Below are 14,854 nucleotides of genomic sequence, written 5' to 3'. Positions count from 1 at the left end.
TTTGGTCCATCATTTTTCTTCTCTGAACATTTCTTCATCTGCAAATGGGGGAGTGCCTGTGCAGGTGACAACAGGGTGGTGAAGGGCCACTGTGGGTGGAAGGGATGCCCTTAAACCTGCTGCAGCCCTTACCTTTCACATCTGAACAGGCAGACTCAAACTTCATTGGGTGGCCACAAAGACTTCGAAGCTCAAAATTTGAAACATCAAAATTAAACACAGACCCAATTTCTTTGCATTTTTAGTCCTGTATTCTATGTTTGACAAAACCACTGTAAAATAAAGCAGCAGTAAGAAAAGAGGCAGATTCAGAGGACTAAAAGCAGGAAGAGATGGTGAAAAAAAAGGCTGGAAATCCATTCATTTGTTTATTTACTGAGCCTGGTCCAATGTTGACAGAACTGGGATTAACCAGGTTAAGAGTTGGCAAAGGACAGGAAAGCAAAGTAATAAAATTTAAAAGCTGAATTGGTACAGTGTTATGAAGAAGTGTTTATTTAGTATTTATAGTACCAGATTACAGTCACTTGTTGATTTAGATATGAATTTTCGTATGTTGTTAGAAGACTCGGGGAAATACACAGGACCCCAAGGAGGGTGATTGAGATTCTGGGTCTTATTAGCTGTACTTTGGGTAATTTACTTAACCCTCTCTCAGCTTCAGTTTCCTCAAATCTAAATTAGGGCTTAACTAATCATTATGTCCTCTGTAAGACTGGAAATGTGGATTAGCAGTTAGATAGTATGTATGTACCCAGTTTTGTAGATATGCTGGGACATAGTAGGTGTTCAATAAATTATACATATACCTGAATAAACAAACTATACATAAATATTTTATAAGTTATACATATAATCGAACATCATTTAGGTAAACTCTTTAATGAAAGATATTGTCAGATTATAAAATCAGTGTTGATGATAAGCCCTCCTACCCACAAAACAGAAATCGTATGTATGAAATTCCCTTTCCCCTAAGTTATGTGCCTGTCAGCTGTCCCACTTCAGTCCATCTTTGGATGCTGAGGCTCTGGTTGCCAGTCCTTATCTCTATACCTCCTGTCCCTGGTCTAGAGGAGAAACGAAGGTGCTCTGAGGCCCCTGTAACAGAGACCCTTGTCACCATATTTGCATTAAAGACATCATGGAGGCTGTGCAAAAGTGTCCTTCTCCCCAACTTCTGCAGGTACCATTTCCATCTCACTACCCAGAGGTACATCAGAGGGCAGGAGCCAGGCAGGTGACGAAGATGTGCAAGACTTCTAAGTGGTTGGCTTTGCCGTCTCAGAAGTGCGAAGAAATGAGTATCCATCAAAACAGAATATGCCATTCCATGTTTCAGGCCTTTACTTCACCTCGAATCAAATGTCTGTTCTTTATTTATTGGTCCCATAAGTAGACACGCACTTGGACTTCTGGTTTTAGAACATTCTATTGTCATCCTTTCTCCTTTTAATAAACACACACTAGTTTCGAGGAATCCCCCTAATAATCCTGGCCTGACATGCTGCAGAACTTCAATTTCGTAATTTTACTAACAGAGGAATTTCATCTTATCACCAACTACCACATTAAAGGCTCTGAAACAGTAATTCATGCATAATTCTATTTAATAATGGTTTTCAAAGTACTTTGCTGTTTGAAAATGCTTCCCGGATGATTCTGATCAGAGAGTTGGGAACCACTGCCCTAGACTGTAACCACTCAATTGAATTTTACTCAGTGCTGCCTCCCTGCCCACTTCAAGTAAACAATGCTTAACTTTTTCATCGTTTTAAAACAACTGAGATTACTTTCTCCCCCTTAGTTTCTACAATGATTGTTGAAAATTTGTGGGAAAAGTTTATCCTTACAAATGAAAACATGAAATCTGAAGTGGATAAACTAACTTTTAAGAAATACATATCCTTACTCAGGAAGATGAGGCAGGAGGACCACTTGAGCCCAGGAGTGCGAGGCTTCAATGAGCTATGATTGCACCATTGCACTCCAGCCTGGGCAACAGAGCAAAACTCCTGTCTCTAGGAAAAATAAATACCTATCTCTCAAAACTTCCATAAAAAGCCCTTGTCTTCACTTGTACAGCCTCTTCTGTTTCATGAATGAGCATGCTGAAGGGCTATTTACTCTCCTCTCTATGAAAAAATGTTGTTACAATAAATGACAAGTGTTATGAACACAATGAACCTGGTGTGTTAGATGTTAAGTGTGCTGCCACCCCATGTGAACCTCCAAGTGAAACTGCTCGCATAACTGTTTTTTTGCTGCATGCAAACCTGCTAATACAAAGCGGGCTCCTGACTTAAGAACAGCCAATCCCTACTCTAGACGATGACCCAACCAGACCTAGTCTGGCCCAGTTAAATTCCCTTGGCAATTGGAGACTAGTGACAGGAGCTGAAGGTCATGATGTAGAAAAGAACCTCAAAGGTGCAAGTTAAAGTTATTACAAAGGAACAGAAACTCTAAGTATGCAAAAGCTGTGTAGAGAAGTTGGTGAATACAGAGAGAATGGAGTTAACAATGCAAAAAGAAGCAAGTCACATGCGTGCAGAGCCCACGCCTAAACATCCACCTTCCCCTGCTGAGGAGCACCACCCAATTTCTGCTCTTCCTGAGGCTGGGGGGTGATTTCTGGGTGGGAGATGGGGTTGGTGAGGTGGTTCCTGAATTGCCAGGCACATATCCTTGAAATAATGTCACACTGCTTGAGCTAACTTGTAGCTTTTGAGTCTTTTTATGTTTGTCCCACTTGAGATTCCTTGCAACTAAAAGAGCATAATTGAAACAACTAGTTAAGCCAATACCATTTGTTAAAAATAATGCACCATTCTAAATTTGTTTCCCTAACCAAATCTGGCAAAGTCTGATCCATTAAGTTTTAAAACTTTTATAAGTTTAATGTTGTCACTGTATGTTTATATATTCATTGGTACAATTTACATCAAGTTTTGTACTTATCCATTTTTGCAAAGATATCATGTACACAAAGATACATATCCAATAACTGAAAAACAAGTGAAACTTCTGATCTATACTTTCAGGTTTGTTCGATCATGATACTTCTGATAAGGATCATCAACATACCAGTTTCGCCTCTTCCAGAAGGACGTTGTCATTTTATCTAAGAGTTTACTCTGGGTTTTATTGCAGAATACAAATTCCCTCAATCGCTTCTTCCTTGCAGGTGTCTTTTTCCATAATTTTTTCTTATAGCCAGCCTGTCAGATATTACAAAGAAATGTAAAACATCATATTATGTATGAAACAACAGGTATCTTCACAACTCAAGGTTTATAGATCCAGTAAGAACAAAAAACAGACTTCCATAGGGGCTGGAATATTTCTTGGAAAGATGTGATTCTCAATGGCCGGGGGAGGGGAGGGTGGGAGGGGGTGTGGAGAAAGCATGTGTAGTTTGAAAAAGAATTAGTAATAAATAATATTTTAGAAAAAAATGTTATTTAAATTAAACTCACAGAAAATAAAACTAAATGTGTGTGGCTGGGAAAGTACAAGATAATGACATAGAATTATAATCACTAACTTAACAGGTATGATCTTACTATCTCTTCAGCAATCTTTAACAACATACTATTATTCTATTTTACATCTAAAAAAAGAAACCATTGATTAGAGAAGTAGCAGACAGAGGTCTGAGGGCTAACAAGAGTTCTTTTTTTGTTTTGTTTTGAGACAGGGTCTCACTCTGTCACCCAGGCTGGAGTGCAGTGGCGTGATCACGGTCACTGCCACCTCTACCTCCTGGGCTCAAGTGATCCTCCTGCCTCAGCCTCTGGTATAGCTGGGACCACAAGTGTGCACCACCATACCCAGCTAATTTTTTAAATTTTTGTAGAGATAAGGTCTCACCATCTTGCCCAGGCTAATAGGAGTTCTTAACCACTGTCTTTCCTAATGCAGAGGAGGATGGAGTGCGGGCTAGGTAACAACATTAATATTTATTAAGGAGGCTGAGTATTACAAGGGCTGAGAAGCACAGTTCTCAAATATATTGCTTAATTTATTCTTTTCACACACAAGCAACCAATTTTTATAGGAAGTACTTTTCTAAGGAATTATGAATATGGTAAGACTATTATTAGGAGTGGTGAAGGAACAGTTAACCCATATATTTAACCCAGAACTTTCATATACACCCATACAGGTATTATTCATTTTGCAGAATTTATTTTTAAAGACGGGAAAGGAAAATTTGATTGAATATAAAAACTGTAACATAGCCTGTTTAAACTAGAAGGGATCTTAGGTGCCACCCAGCTTAACATCTGGCTAAAACCACACAGCCCTTGGGTCCTTTCGTGCCAAGGGCTCTTTATGGCACAATACCAACTGAACAAAACCATGGCTTTTTGACGAGTATGTGCCTTGAATTTCTGACATGTCTTAGTATCATCATTGTGACCATCAACTTCTATAAGGACAGTGATGAAATAAGGAAAGGTTATTTAAGAGTTCTGGTTTTAAAATGCTAGAGGTTAGATTTTTGCTACTCACTGCTTAGAATTTTAAATGCAAACATTTAAAGCCAAATCTCCCCATTTGTGTAACAATTTCATAGTTTGCAGGCCAAACTGGGTTACTATGGATCTCTGACATACAAACACCTAATTTGCTGCCCTGCTCATTACCACCAGTATCCTTTAAAGATTATTCACGGAATGGAACCACTATGAAAATTCTTGGAATTTTTTAGACAATCTCTAGATTCAAAAATGGAAGGAGGGAATAAACAATAAATACCAAGGACTGCTGGATGAAACCGTGTCATGGAAAATACTTTGTTTTACACATTAGTATGAATTCATCTACCCAGATTTTTTGTTTTTCTCTGAAAATTAGATTTTGAAGAGGCAGAGCATTCTATACAGGGTATACTTTCGGAAGCCCTGAACTGAAGCTAGGTATTATGACTGGAGAGTATGATCAGGTCCTTTACTGTAACATGAGGGCTCCAGAGCCCAGTAAGAGGGACATGGAAAGGAAGGCAAGGAAACCCACCCATTTCATTTTACCTAGGGCTAGAAGAGGACCTGGAAATAATTGGTATAAAAACCAAAGGGGGGACTAGGCGCCACGGCTCATGCCTGTAATCCCAGCACTTTGGGAGTCTGAGGCAGGTGGATCACTTAAGGTCAGAAGTTCAAGACCAGCCTGGCCAACATGGTGAAAACCCGTCTCTGCTAAAAATACAAAAATTAGCCTGGCATGGTGGTTCATGCCTGTAATCTCAGCTACTTGGAAGGCTGAGGCAGGAGAATGGCCTGAACCCGTGAGGCAGAGGTCACAGTGAGCCAAGATTGCACCACTGCACTCCAGTCTGGGCGATAGAGTGACACTCTGTCTCAAAAAAAGAAAAAAAAACACACACACACAAAAGGGAAGAAATGTTTCCAGTGGTCCCAAATTCACAAAACTCAGAACATTAGAACTTTAGTTTAGCTGCTTATGGATTATATGAGCTTCTGCTGACTGGTGTAGGAAACTACCCACCACAGTATTTCAATAGAGAAATGAGCTGAGAGTTCCAACCAACCCATTTATCTATTAATTTACTACTGCTTATAAAACAGGGGAGAATCCTTTCAACCTTTCAAACATCAAGAAAGTTCTACCAACTATTTTATTTTTACAGGGAACCAAATTTTGATTTTTAAAGATTTAATTTCCAAGTAATGAAAGGGAATTAGGATTTGGGCAGTTACTAAATCTCAAAAATGGTTTTGCAAAACTGGTCTTAAGCTGCTTTCTTTTCATTTTTTGAGATGAAGTCTTGCTCTGTCACCTAGGCTGGAGTGCAGTGGCGTGATCTTGGCTCACTGCAGCCTCCGACTTCCAGGTTCAAGTGATTCTCCTGCCTCAGCTTCCCAAGCAGACGGGATTATAAGCACCAGCCACAACGCCTGGCTAATTTTTCTATTTTTAGTAGAGATGGGGTTTTACCATTTTGGCCAGGCTGATCTTGAACTCCTGACCTCAAGTGATCCGCCCGCCTTGGCCTCCCAAAGTGCTGGGACTACAGGCATGACTACAGTGCCTGGCTGAATTCTGAATTCTGTTTGATTTTAATCTGCTCACACTCCTTTTTTTTTTTTTCCTTTCCTTTTTTTTGAGACAGAGTCTCGCTCTGTCACCGAGGCTGGAGTGCAGTGGTTCGATTTTGGCTCACTACAACCTCCACCTCCTGGGTTCAAGCAATTATCTGCCTCAGCCTCCCGAGTAGCTGGAATTACAGGTGCCTGCCACCATGCCTAATTTTTGTATTTTTAGTAGAGATGGAGTTTCACCATGTTGGTCAGGCTGGTCTTGAACTCCTGACCTTGTGATCCACCCGCCTCGGCCTCCCAAAGTGCTGGGATTATAGGCGTGAGCCACCATGCCCGGCCTCACATTTCTTTTTCAATTTAGTAACAGTGTGAAGACTCACCTTTCTCCTCACCCAAAGGCCACAATGAAGTCGAAGAAACCTATAGATGACAGCTTTCACGGTCTTTCTCTTGCCTTTTCTTGCACTGAAGTATGTTAGAAATCTGACTGGCAGCTTCACGACACTTGGAAGCACGGGGGCCACTCTAAAAATATATTTGAAAATTTTTAGCTTGTAATCAGACTGATTAAAAGATTAAAATTCATATCTATACTGAGAAATGAGAAAAGCTGCTCCAATGGAATGGAACTAACTTTTCATATACAATATTACTTCCAATGACCCATGACATTTAGCATAAATTAGAATAGCAACCATCACCAACTCGCAATCTTCTAAAACCTACCCCCTCAATCCCTGTAAAATAATTCATTCTATTATCATCGCTTGATTTCTTATCCATCTTCCCACCAGATTGCAAACTCCTTGAGGACTTCAATTTGTTTACCCTTGTGTCCTTTTTGCCAAGTACAGTGCTAGGCACCCAGGGGTGTTTAACTATTTGCTGACTGAATGACCAACACATGCAGCCCATACTTATAAGCTGAGCATCTTGTGCACCCTCCACTTTGGATGACAGCCTCCATGCAGGAAAGCACACATACAACATCAGAAGCATGCTGTGTTTGGCATTTTCCTGCTGCAGGCGCCTAGATACATGGATGTCAGTCAGAGTCTCCCACTCAATCAAGCAGACGTCTACATAATTAACTGCAGGTAGGCAAAGAATACCACCTACTTCTAGGATACCCCTGCAGGCATGAATATCTTGCAAAGTTTGTCTAAGCATCATGTTTATTGTAATATACTCTACCAGCCAGGCACAGTGGCTCACACCTGTAATCCCAGAACTTTCCAGCTACTCAGGAGGCAGAGGCAGGAGAATCGCTTGAACCCCAGAGGTGGAGGTTGCAGTGAGCTGAGAATGCACCATTGCACTCTGGCCTGGGCAACAGAGTGAGACTCTGTTTCAAAAAAAAAAACAACAACAACAACAAAAAAAAACAAATAAACCCCACAAAGAAATATACTCTACCTATTAAGGATCGCTGAGGTATGCCCACATGTCAGGTTTCTCTCAGACGTGGTAAGTCTGGGAGTAGAGGAAACAACTGGTGTCTGAATATGACTAAAACGTCCAGTGGACCATGCAGAAATAAGAGAGGCATTCTTGACACAGTTGCGGTAGGTTGAAGATGCCAAAATATTCAGGGGCCGTAGGATTCCTGTAAAGATAGGAGCATATATATTTAATACTCCGAAATATGCATCCAGATATTAAAAATTAACAGATGTATCACTGCCACCAAGTATTAAACATAATTAACGTGCCCTGAGCATCAGACTCACCTGTGAAGCTTTTACCACCTTACTAAGGTAAAACCATAAATTAATTACTGATTTTATGTATACAATTCAACAATTTTTGGAAAATTTAGAGAGCTGTGCAACCATCATCACAATCAAGTCGGATGTTTGCTAGCTCTATGTCCAGTACTAAGAAAAAAGATGTGTGTAACATTTATTCCCACCTCCCAGATCTTATACTCTGGTGAGACAGAGTTCCCACACACAGTACAATGGCAGGTCAGGGATGCAAGAGCGTGGACCCTTCCTGGAGAGACAAAAGTGGCGAGAGAAAGATTCTCAAAGAAAAGAGAAGAGGCACTTGAGTTCTCTAGAAAGTGAACAGGCCCTTAGAGGAGGAGGAACACATTTCAGGTAGGATGAACAACATAAGCAAAGGCATGGGGACTGAAACAAATACAGGTGACCCTTGAACAACATGGGTTTGAACTGCACAGGGCCACTTATGCACAGATTGTTTTCAAAAAAAGTTACACCGAGTGTGCCTGCCTTTCCAACCTCCCCTTCTACCTCCTCCACCTCTTCTTTCTCTGCAATCGCAGAGACAGCAAAACCAACTCCCCCTCAGCCTACTCAATGTAAAGATGATGAAGACCTTTATGACGATCCACTTCCACTTAATGAACAGTAACCTATTTCTCTTTCTTATGACTTTTTCTCTAGCTTGTTTTATTGTTAAGAATACAGTGTATAATACATATAACATGCAGGATATATGTTTTTTAAATTCTTTTTTTGAGGCAGGGTCTTACTCTGTGGCCTAGGCTGGAGTGCAGAGGCACAATCATAGCTCACTGCAGCCTTGACCTCCTGGGCTCAATCTATCTTCCCACCTCAGCCTCCCAAGTAGCTGAGACTACAGCATGTGCCACCATGCCTGACTAATTTTTGTAGAGACAGAATTTTGCCATGTTGCCCAGCCCAATCTTGAACTCCTGGGCTCAAGTGATCCACCTGCTTCAGCCTCCCGAAGTGTCAGGATTACAGGTGTTGTAATCTGTAATTACAGGTGAGCCACCGTGCCCGGCCTCAGAATATATGTTAATCAAAGGTTTATGTTATTGGTAAGGCTTCTGGCCAACAGTAGGCTATTGGTAATTAAGTTTTGGAGGAGCCAAAAGTTATACTTGATTTTCAACTGCTTGGGGGTTGACCCCCCACCTGCTGTGTTGTTCCAGGGTCAACTGTACATGTATGGGTTGAGGACCACACCTGCCTCAGAGGCTGAGACTGTTTGCCTGACTATCAGAGACGCCTGGGGAGAAGTAGTGGGCAGTGGGGTGGAATAGGTCAGAAGGCAGATTTCAGAGAGCCTAGACGTGTGGTCTGGATGCAGTCCTCTTATCAGTCCTTCCCACTATGGCCAGACTAATAGTTCATGGCTGCAAATCGGAATCACTCGTGGAGCTCTGGCTCCACCCATAAATTCTGACTGAAGTCCAGTTTGGGACTCAAAATTGTGTGTTAAAAAAGTTCCACAGGATGATGAAAATGTCCTCAGAACTTAAAGTATAAAAAAAAAAATGCACTAATACAAAACTAAAAAAAAAAAAAAAAGTCCTAAAGCTGGAATGTGGTATTGGTTGTACAGCTTGCTAAATTAATAAAAAAATCATAAAACTGTACACATAAAATGGGTAATTTTATGGCATGTAAATTCTACCTCAATAAAGTTGGTTAAGAATAATACTCCGGCCAGGCATGGTGTCTCACGCCTGTAATCCCAGCACTTTGGGAGGCTGAGGCAGGCGGATCACCTGAGATCAGGAGTTCAAGACCAGCCTGACCATGTTCAAGACCAACATGGAGAAACCCCATCTCTACTGAAAATACAAAATTAGCCGGGTGTGGTGGTGTGCGCCTATAATCCCAGCTACTTGGGAGGCTGAGGCAGGAGGATCACTTGAACCTGGGAGGAAAAGGTTGCAGTGAGCTGAGACCGCAACATTGCACTTCAGCCTCAGCAACAAGAGTGAAACTCCATCTCAAAAAAAAAAAAAAAAAAAAAGCGAAAAATACTCCACCTGAGTCCGATGCTTGGCTGGGACTTAGAACTACTCTCCTATTTTCTACCGCACTGATTTCAGATAACAAATGAGGGGGCCATGTTGATATAGAAGTGCTAGGATTTGAATCAGATGATTTGGGCTCATATTCTAGCTCTATGACTCCCTTGCTGTGTAACCAGGGGCAAGTTACTTAACCTCTCTGTGCCCCAGTTTCCTCAAATTTAAATGAAGTTAATTATGGAGAGGTAATGAGACTTGAATGAGATGAAGCATGTATAGTGCTTGGAAGCGTAGCACAGAGAAAACATTTAATTAATGCTAACGGCAGATAATAAAGAAGAGGGATACTTAGCAAAGACGATACAGGTTGAATATTATCTGAAATGCTTGTGACCAGAAGTATTTTAGATTTTTTAAAATTTTGCATAAAGGAGATATCTTGGAGATGGGACTCAAGTCCAAACCCGAAATTCATTTGCTTCATTTAAATCTTACACATATAGCTTAAAGTAAATTTTATACAATATTTTAAATAATTTTGTACATGAAACAAAGTTTTGACTGCCACCCATCACGTGAGGTCAGGTAAAGAATTTTCCACTTGTGGGCCGGGCGCGGTGGCTCACGCCTGTAATCCCAGCACTTTGGGAGGCCGAGGCAGGTGGATCACGAGGAGATCAGGAGATCGACACCATCCTGGCTAACACAGTGAAACCCCGTCTCTACTAAAAATACAAAAAAAATTAGCCGGGCATGGTGGCAGGTGCCTGTAGTCCCAGCTACTTGGTAGGCTGAGGTAGGAGAATGGCGTGAACCCGGGAGGCAGAGCTTGCAGTGAGCTGAGATTGTGCCATTGCACTCCACCTTGGGCGACAGAGCGGGACCCCGCCTCAAAAAAAAAAAAGAATTTTCCACTTGTGGTGTCATGTTGGTACTCAAAAAGCTTCAGATTAGAGATGCCTAACCTGTATATTAATATGTGGCCATCAGTGATAACAGGGCCGGGTGTGGTGGCTCACCCCTGCAATCCCAACACTTTGGGAGGCCAAGGCGGGAGGATCACCTGAGGTCAAGAGTTCGGGACCAGCTTGGCCAACATGTGAAACCCCGTCTCTACTAAAAATAGAAATGTTAGTTGGGCAGAGTGACACGCGCCTGTAGTCCCAGCTACTCAGAGGCTGAGGTAGGAGAACTGCTTGAACTCAGGAGGCAGAGGTTGCAGTGAGCTGAGATCTTGCCACGGCACTCCAGGAGACAGAACAAGACTCTGTCTCCACAAAAGAAAAAGAGATAACAATTTGCAACTGAAAAGGGTAGTATAAACATTGGTGCAGAAAACTGATGAGAGAGCCCTTACATAGGGCCTTGGAAATCAAATAAATAAGTTAAATCTCAAAGAACTGAAAAGATGTGCAGATGTAATAAGGCAGGAGGTAATCTTTGGAAGATTAAGTGCATTGGAGGACTGTAGATAAGAAAATGTTCCAATTTTCACAGGTCATCAGATTTTGGTATCTCTCAGTTAAAAAATTAAAAAACTAAGAAATTCTTTTGTTCTCAATTTTTATGAAGATCCTGAGGCTGCATAAGACATATTTATCAATTTTCCCAAAAAGCAAGCTGGGAACGATGGCTTGTTAATGTATTTGTGAAGAGATAGAGTATCAGAACTCCAAGTGATCTTAGAGAGAAAAACATATCAAAACCAACAAGATGAAATCAGGAATAAATACACTGAAGTTAGAAAAAATGGTTACGGAAACAATAGGAACTGGGAACTTGGTTGAGAGCAGTTCATGGGAAAATATGTGGGGAGGCTCTATCTACTGCGCCTTCTGGTGGATCAATCATGTGATTAAGCCTGTGAGGGAAACCTAACAGTCTAGCTTTGTTAACAAAAGTGCAGTATATCAAGGGAAGTAACTAATTTCCTTCAGTCCTCTGCCCCGTCTGGGCATTTTCATACAGACTAGTCTACTCTAAACACACTGTTATATAGAGAACAGAGATGTTTTCACAAAAGAGGTAGCACAAAACCAGAGTTTTGAAAGAGTACGAAGAGACAGAGGGAATAGGACGTACAAAGGGGATGATGTACATTTGGGGAATTACAATGGCCCTATGTGGCATGAATCAAAAGAATGAATGGGGGACATGAACTGCACTGGATGGGAGTGGAGGAGAGTGTGACAGTATCGAAACCAGGAGTCTTCAAGATTTCTGATGCTATGTTTCCTAAAAGAATTTTGAAAAACCACCCTTTCACAAATTCTTAATATCTAAAATATCAAATAGCTTAAATTGTTAAAAAGGCTATAATTTCCAGCATATTTAAAATACTGACATTTAAAAATAAGCTGTCACATCACTCTTTAAATTGTTTTCAGTAGAATCTAAATTAATAGTAAGTTGATAACTACCTACATCATCTATTTAAAAATTACAAGAACTATAAATTCAAGTAGATGAAAAATAAATTTTCGTCAAAGGGCACTCCAAAATAATGTAAAAAAGACAAGCCTGAGTGGGAGAAGATAAAGGACACACATAAATGAAAAACAAAAACAAAAACAAAACAAAAAAATACTCTAAATAAATAAGACAAACAATCCAATAGGAAAATGGGCAAAATATTTAAGTGGATATTTCATAAAGGAAATTCAAAAGGCCAATAAAAATGTGTAAACTAATCAGAGAAATGCTTATTTAAATCTCAATGAGATACCATTACAAAGCCACCAGATTAACAAAAATTTGTAGGTCTGACAATATCAGGTGTTGGTGAGGATGTGGAGCCTCAACGGTTTGGCAGTATCAGGCAATGCTGAATATATACATATTCTCTGACCAGGCAATTCCACAGTGAGTTTCACACATACCCACATCCTTAGAAACAATTAAGACTCATGCGCCAGGACAAGATCAATCAGCTTTGTACATAATTGCCCCAAACTGGAAATGGAGAATTGTGGAACAGTCATATAATATTATATAGCAGGCCGGGCACGGTGGCTCCACCTGTAATCCCAGCACTTTGGGAGGTCGAGGTGGGCGGATCACCTGAGGTCAGGAGTTCAAGACCAGCCTGACCAACATTAGCTGGGCGTGGTGGCGCATGCCTGTAATCCCAGCTACTCCAGGGGAATCACTTAAACCTGGGAGGAGGAGGTTGCAGTGAGCCAAGATCGTGCCATTGCACTCCAGCCTGGGCAACAAGAGAGAAACTCCGTCTCAAAAAAAAAAAAAAAAAAAAAAATATATAGCAATGGGAAAGCATTAGAGCTACGCAAAATGAATGAATCTCACAATGTAAAAGAAGATACTAAAGCATATATACTGTATGAACCAATTCATGTGAAGTTCAAAACCAGGCAAAACTATGTTCTTGAGAGATGCACATATAGATGCTAAAACTACTATAGGAAAAATAGGCAACCTAATAGTAATTATAAAAATGAGAACAGTGTTTATATTTGGGGGGGAAGTAGAGAATTTTGATACACAGGGCAGAGGAGGCTTCCGGTGGTGCACTGTTTTGACCTGAGTGTTAAACAGGTGTTTGCTTTAGAACTGTTAAACCATTCATGTATACTATATAAAATTTTCTTCATATGTATTATATTTCGCGAACACAAAAAATACTCCACATAAAAAAAGCTTTTCTCTAACGGGGAAATTTACATTGTTGCATTTTCTTGACTGATCTCGTATATTCTCCCACAAAATGTTATCCTAACTTAATATATTTTGTGTTAAAGTAACTTACTGAGCATCCTATGGTATTTAGATGATTTTTAACTTTTTGCAAAAAGTACTTAACGTGACGGCAACTTAATTTAGTCGCCTTTACTTCTGCTATCTCTCAGTCAAGAAGTCCTCATACCAGCCCTTGTGCCGGGGGCTGTAGTTAAAAATTAAATCAGCCTTCAAGCTTACCATGTGTCAGACAGACACTGCCCAAGACGCTTTACGTGCATTATCTCATTTAATCCCCAGGTAGGCGGTATGACCCCCATTTTAGAGGTGTAGAATCTTAAGTTAGGACAAATTAATTCTCAAGGTTAAAGGTCGTGAATGGCAAGTCGTAGCAGGTCGTAGCCTCTAAATCAGAAAGTTAGGTGAGACTTTTTGGTCTCCCTCGCCCCCTCCGTTCCAGTTTCTCTGGCTTGTTTTCTAGGGAAAAAAAGCTAGTAAGGAAGCGGCAAATGCGTGACACACAGGCCCGCGTGAGTCCGAGTCGGGGGACTTCGTACGGGCTGCCGGTCACACTGCCCCAGAGAAAATTGGACGCAATCTTCTTAACTTAAATAATGACCCTTTTTGCTTGTTAACCTCCAGTCTAAACGCCCATTCCATCCCGCACCAGTTTCCCCTTCTGTGAAGGCATGCATGGAGTATGTCGCTCTCTACTGACCTGAAGCTGCTCTCACTGCACCAGCAAAGGCAGAGGCAGCCATCTTCACCTTCGCCTACGGCGGCCGCTTTGGGTTTAAAAGCACAAGAGCAAAAGAGAATGAAGGGAAAGCAAGGAGGCGGAGTCAAGGAAGAGGAAAAGAACAAAGGAGTTGTCCACTCAACCTTTATTCAATGTCATCTGCCGGGTTCCGCTCTTCGCCGCTGTAAAACGACTGCCTATAGAAGGTTCTACAAAATTTCTTATTTAAAAAAATTATTGGGGCCGGGCACGGTGGCTCACGCCTGTAATCCCAGCACTTTGGGAGGCCGCGGCGGGCGGATCACAAGGTCAGGAGTTCGAGACCAGCCTGGCCAACATGATGAAACCCAGTCTCTACTAAAAATACAAAAAGTAGCCGGGCGCGGTGGCAAGCGCCTGTAATCTCAGCTACTCGGGAGGCTGAGGCAGGAGAATCGCTCGAAACCGGAAGGCGGAGGTTGCAGTGAGCAGAGATCGTGCCACTGAACTCCAGTCTGGGCAAAAGAGCGAAACTCCGTCTCAAAAAAAAAAAAAAAATTCTTGCCGGCGCCATCACGCCTGTAATCCCAGAACTTTGAGCGGCCGAGGCGGGCA

At 41.3% G+C, this 14,854-nt stretch overlaps 1 protein-coding gene across 2 annotated transcripts; it reads right to left on the bottom strand.

The window, feature by feature from the left end:
• Nucleotides 1-472: 472 nt before the first annotated feature.
• MRPL35 (mitochondrial ribosomal protein L35) lies at nt 473-14,501 on the bottom strand. Of its 2 annotated transcripts, XM_030827563.1 has the most exons (5): nt 14,404-14,501; nt 14,240-14,306; nt 7,485-7,674; nt 6,449-6,593; nt 473-3,221 (listed from the first exon to the last, which is right to left on the bottom strand). In XM_030827563.1, exons 2-5 carry the CDS (start codon nt 14,280-14,282, stop codon nt 3,033-3,035), a joined length of 567 nt encoding a protein of 188 aa, XP_030683423.1. In that variant the 5' UTR covers nt 14,283-14,306; nt 14,404-14,501; the 3' UTR covers nt 473-3,032. The 2 variants fall into 2 exon arrangements, with proteins under 2 accessions (XP_030683423.1, XP_003268822.1); XM_003268774.3 differs by having other exon boundaries at nt 14,240-14,501.
• Between the last annotated feature and the right edge of the window lie 353 nt (nt 14,502-14,854).

This window comes from Nomascus leucogenys, chromosome 14, assembly GCF_006542625.1.
Source record: "Nomascus leucogenys isolate Asia chromosome 14, Asia_NLE_v1, whole genome shotgun sequence".
NCBI lineage: Eukaryota > Metazoa > Chordata > Mammalia > Primates > Hylobatidae > Nomascus > Nomascus leucogenys.
Note: the sequence above shows the minus strand (reverse complement) of the source record. Positions and strands in the feature narration are given on the sequence as shown.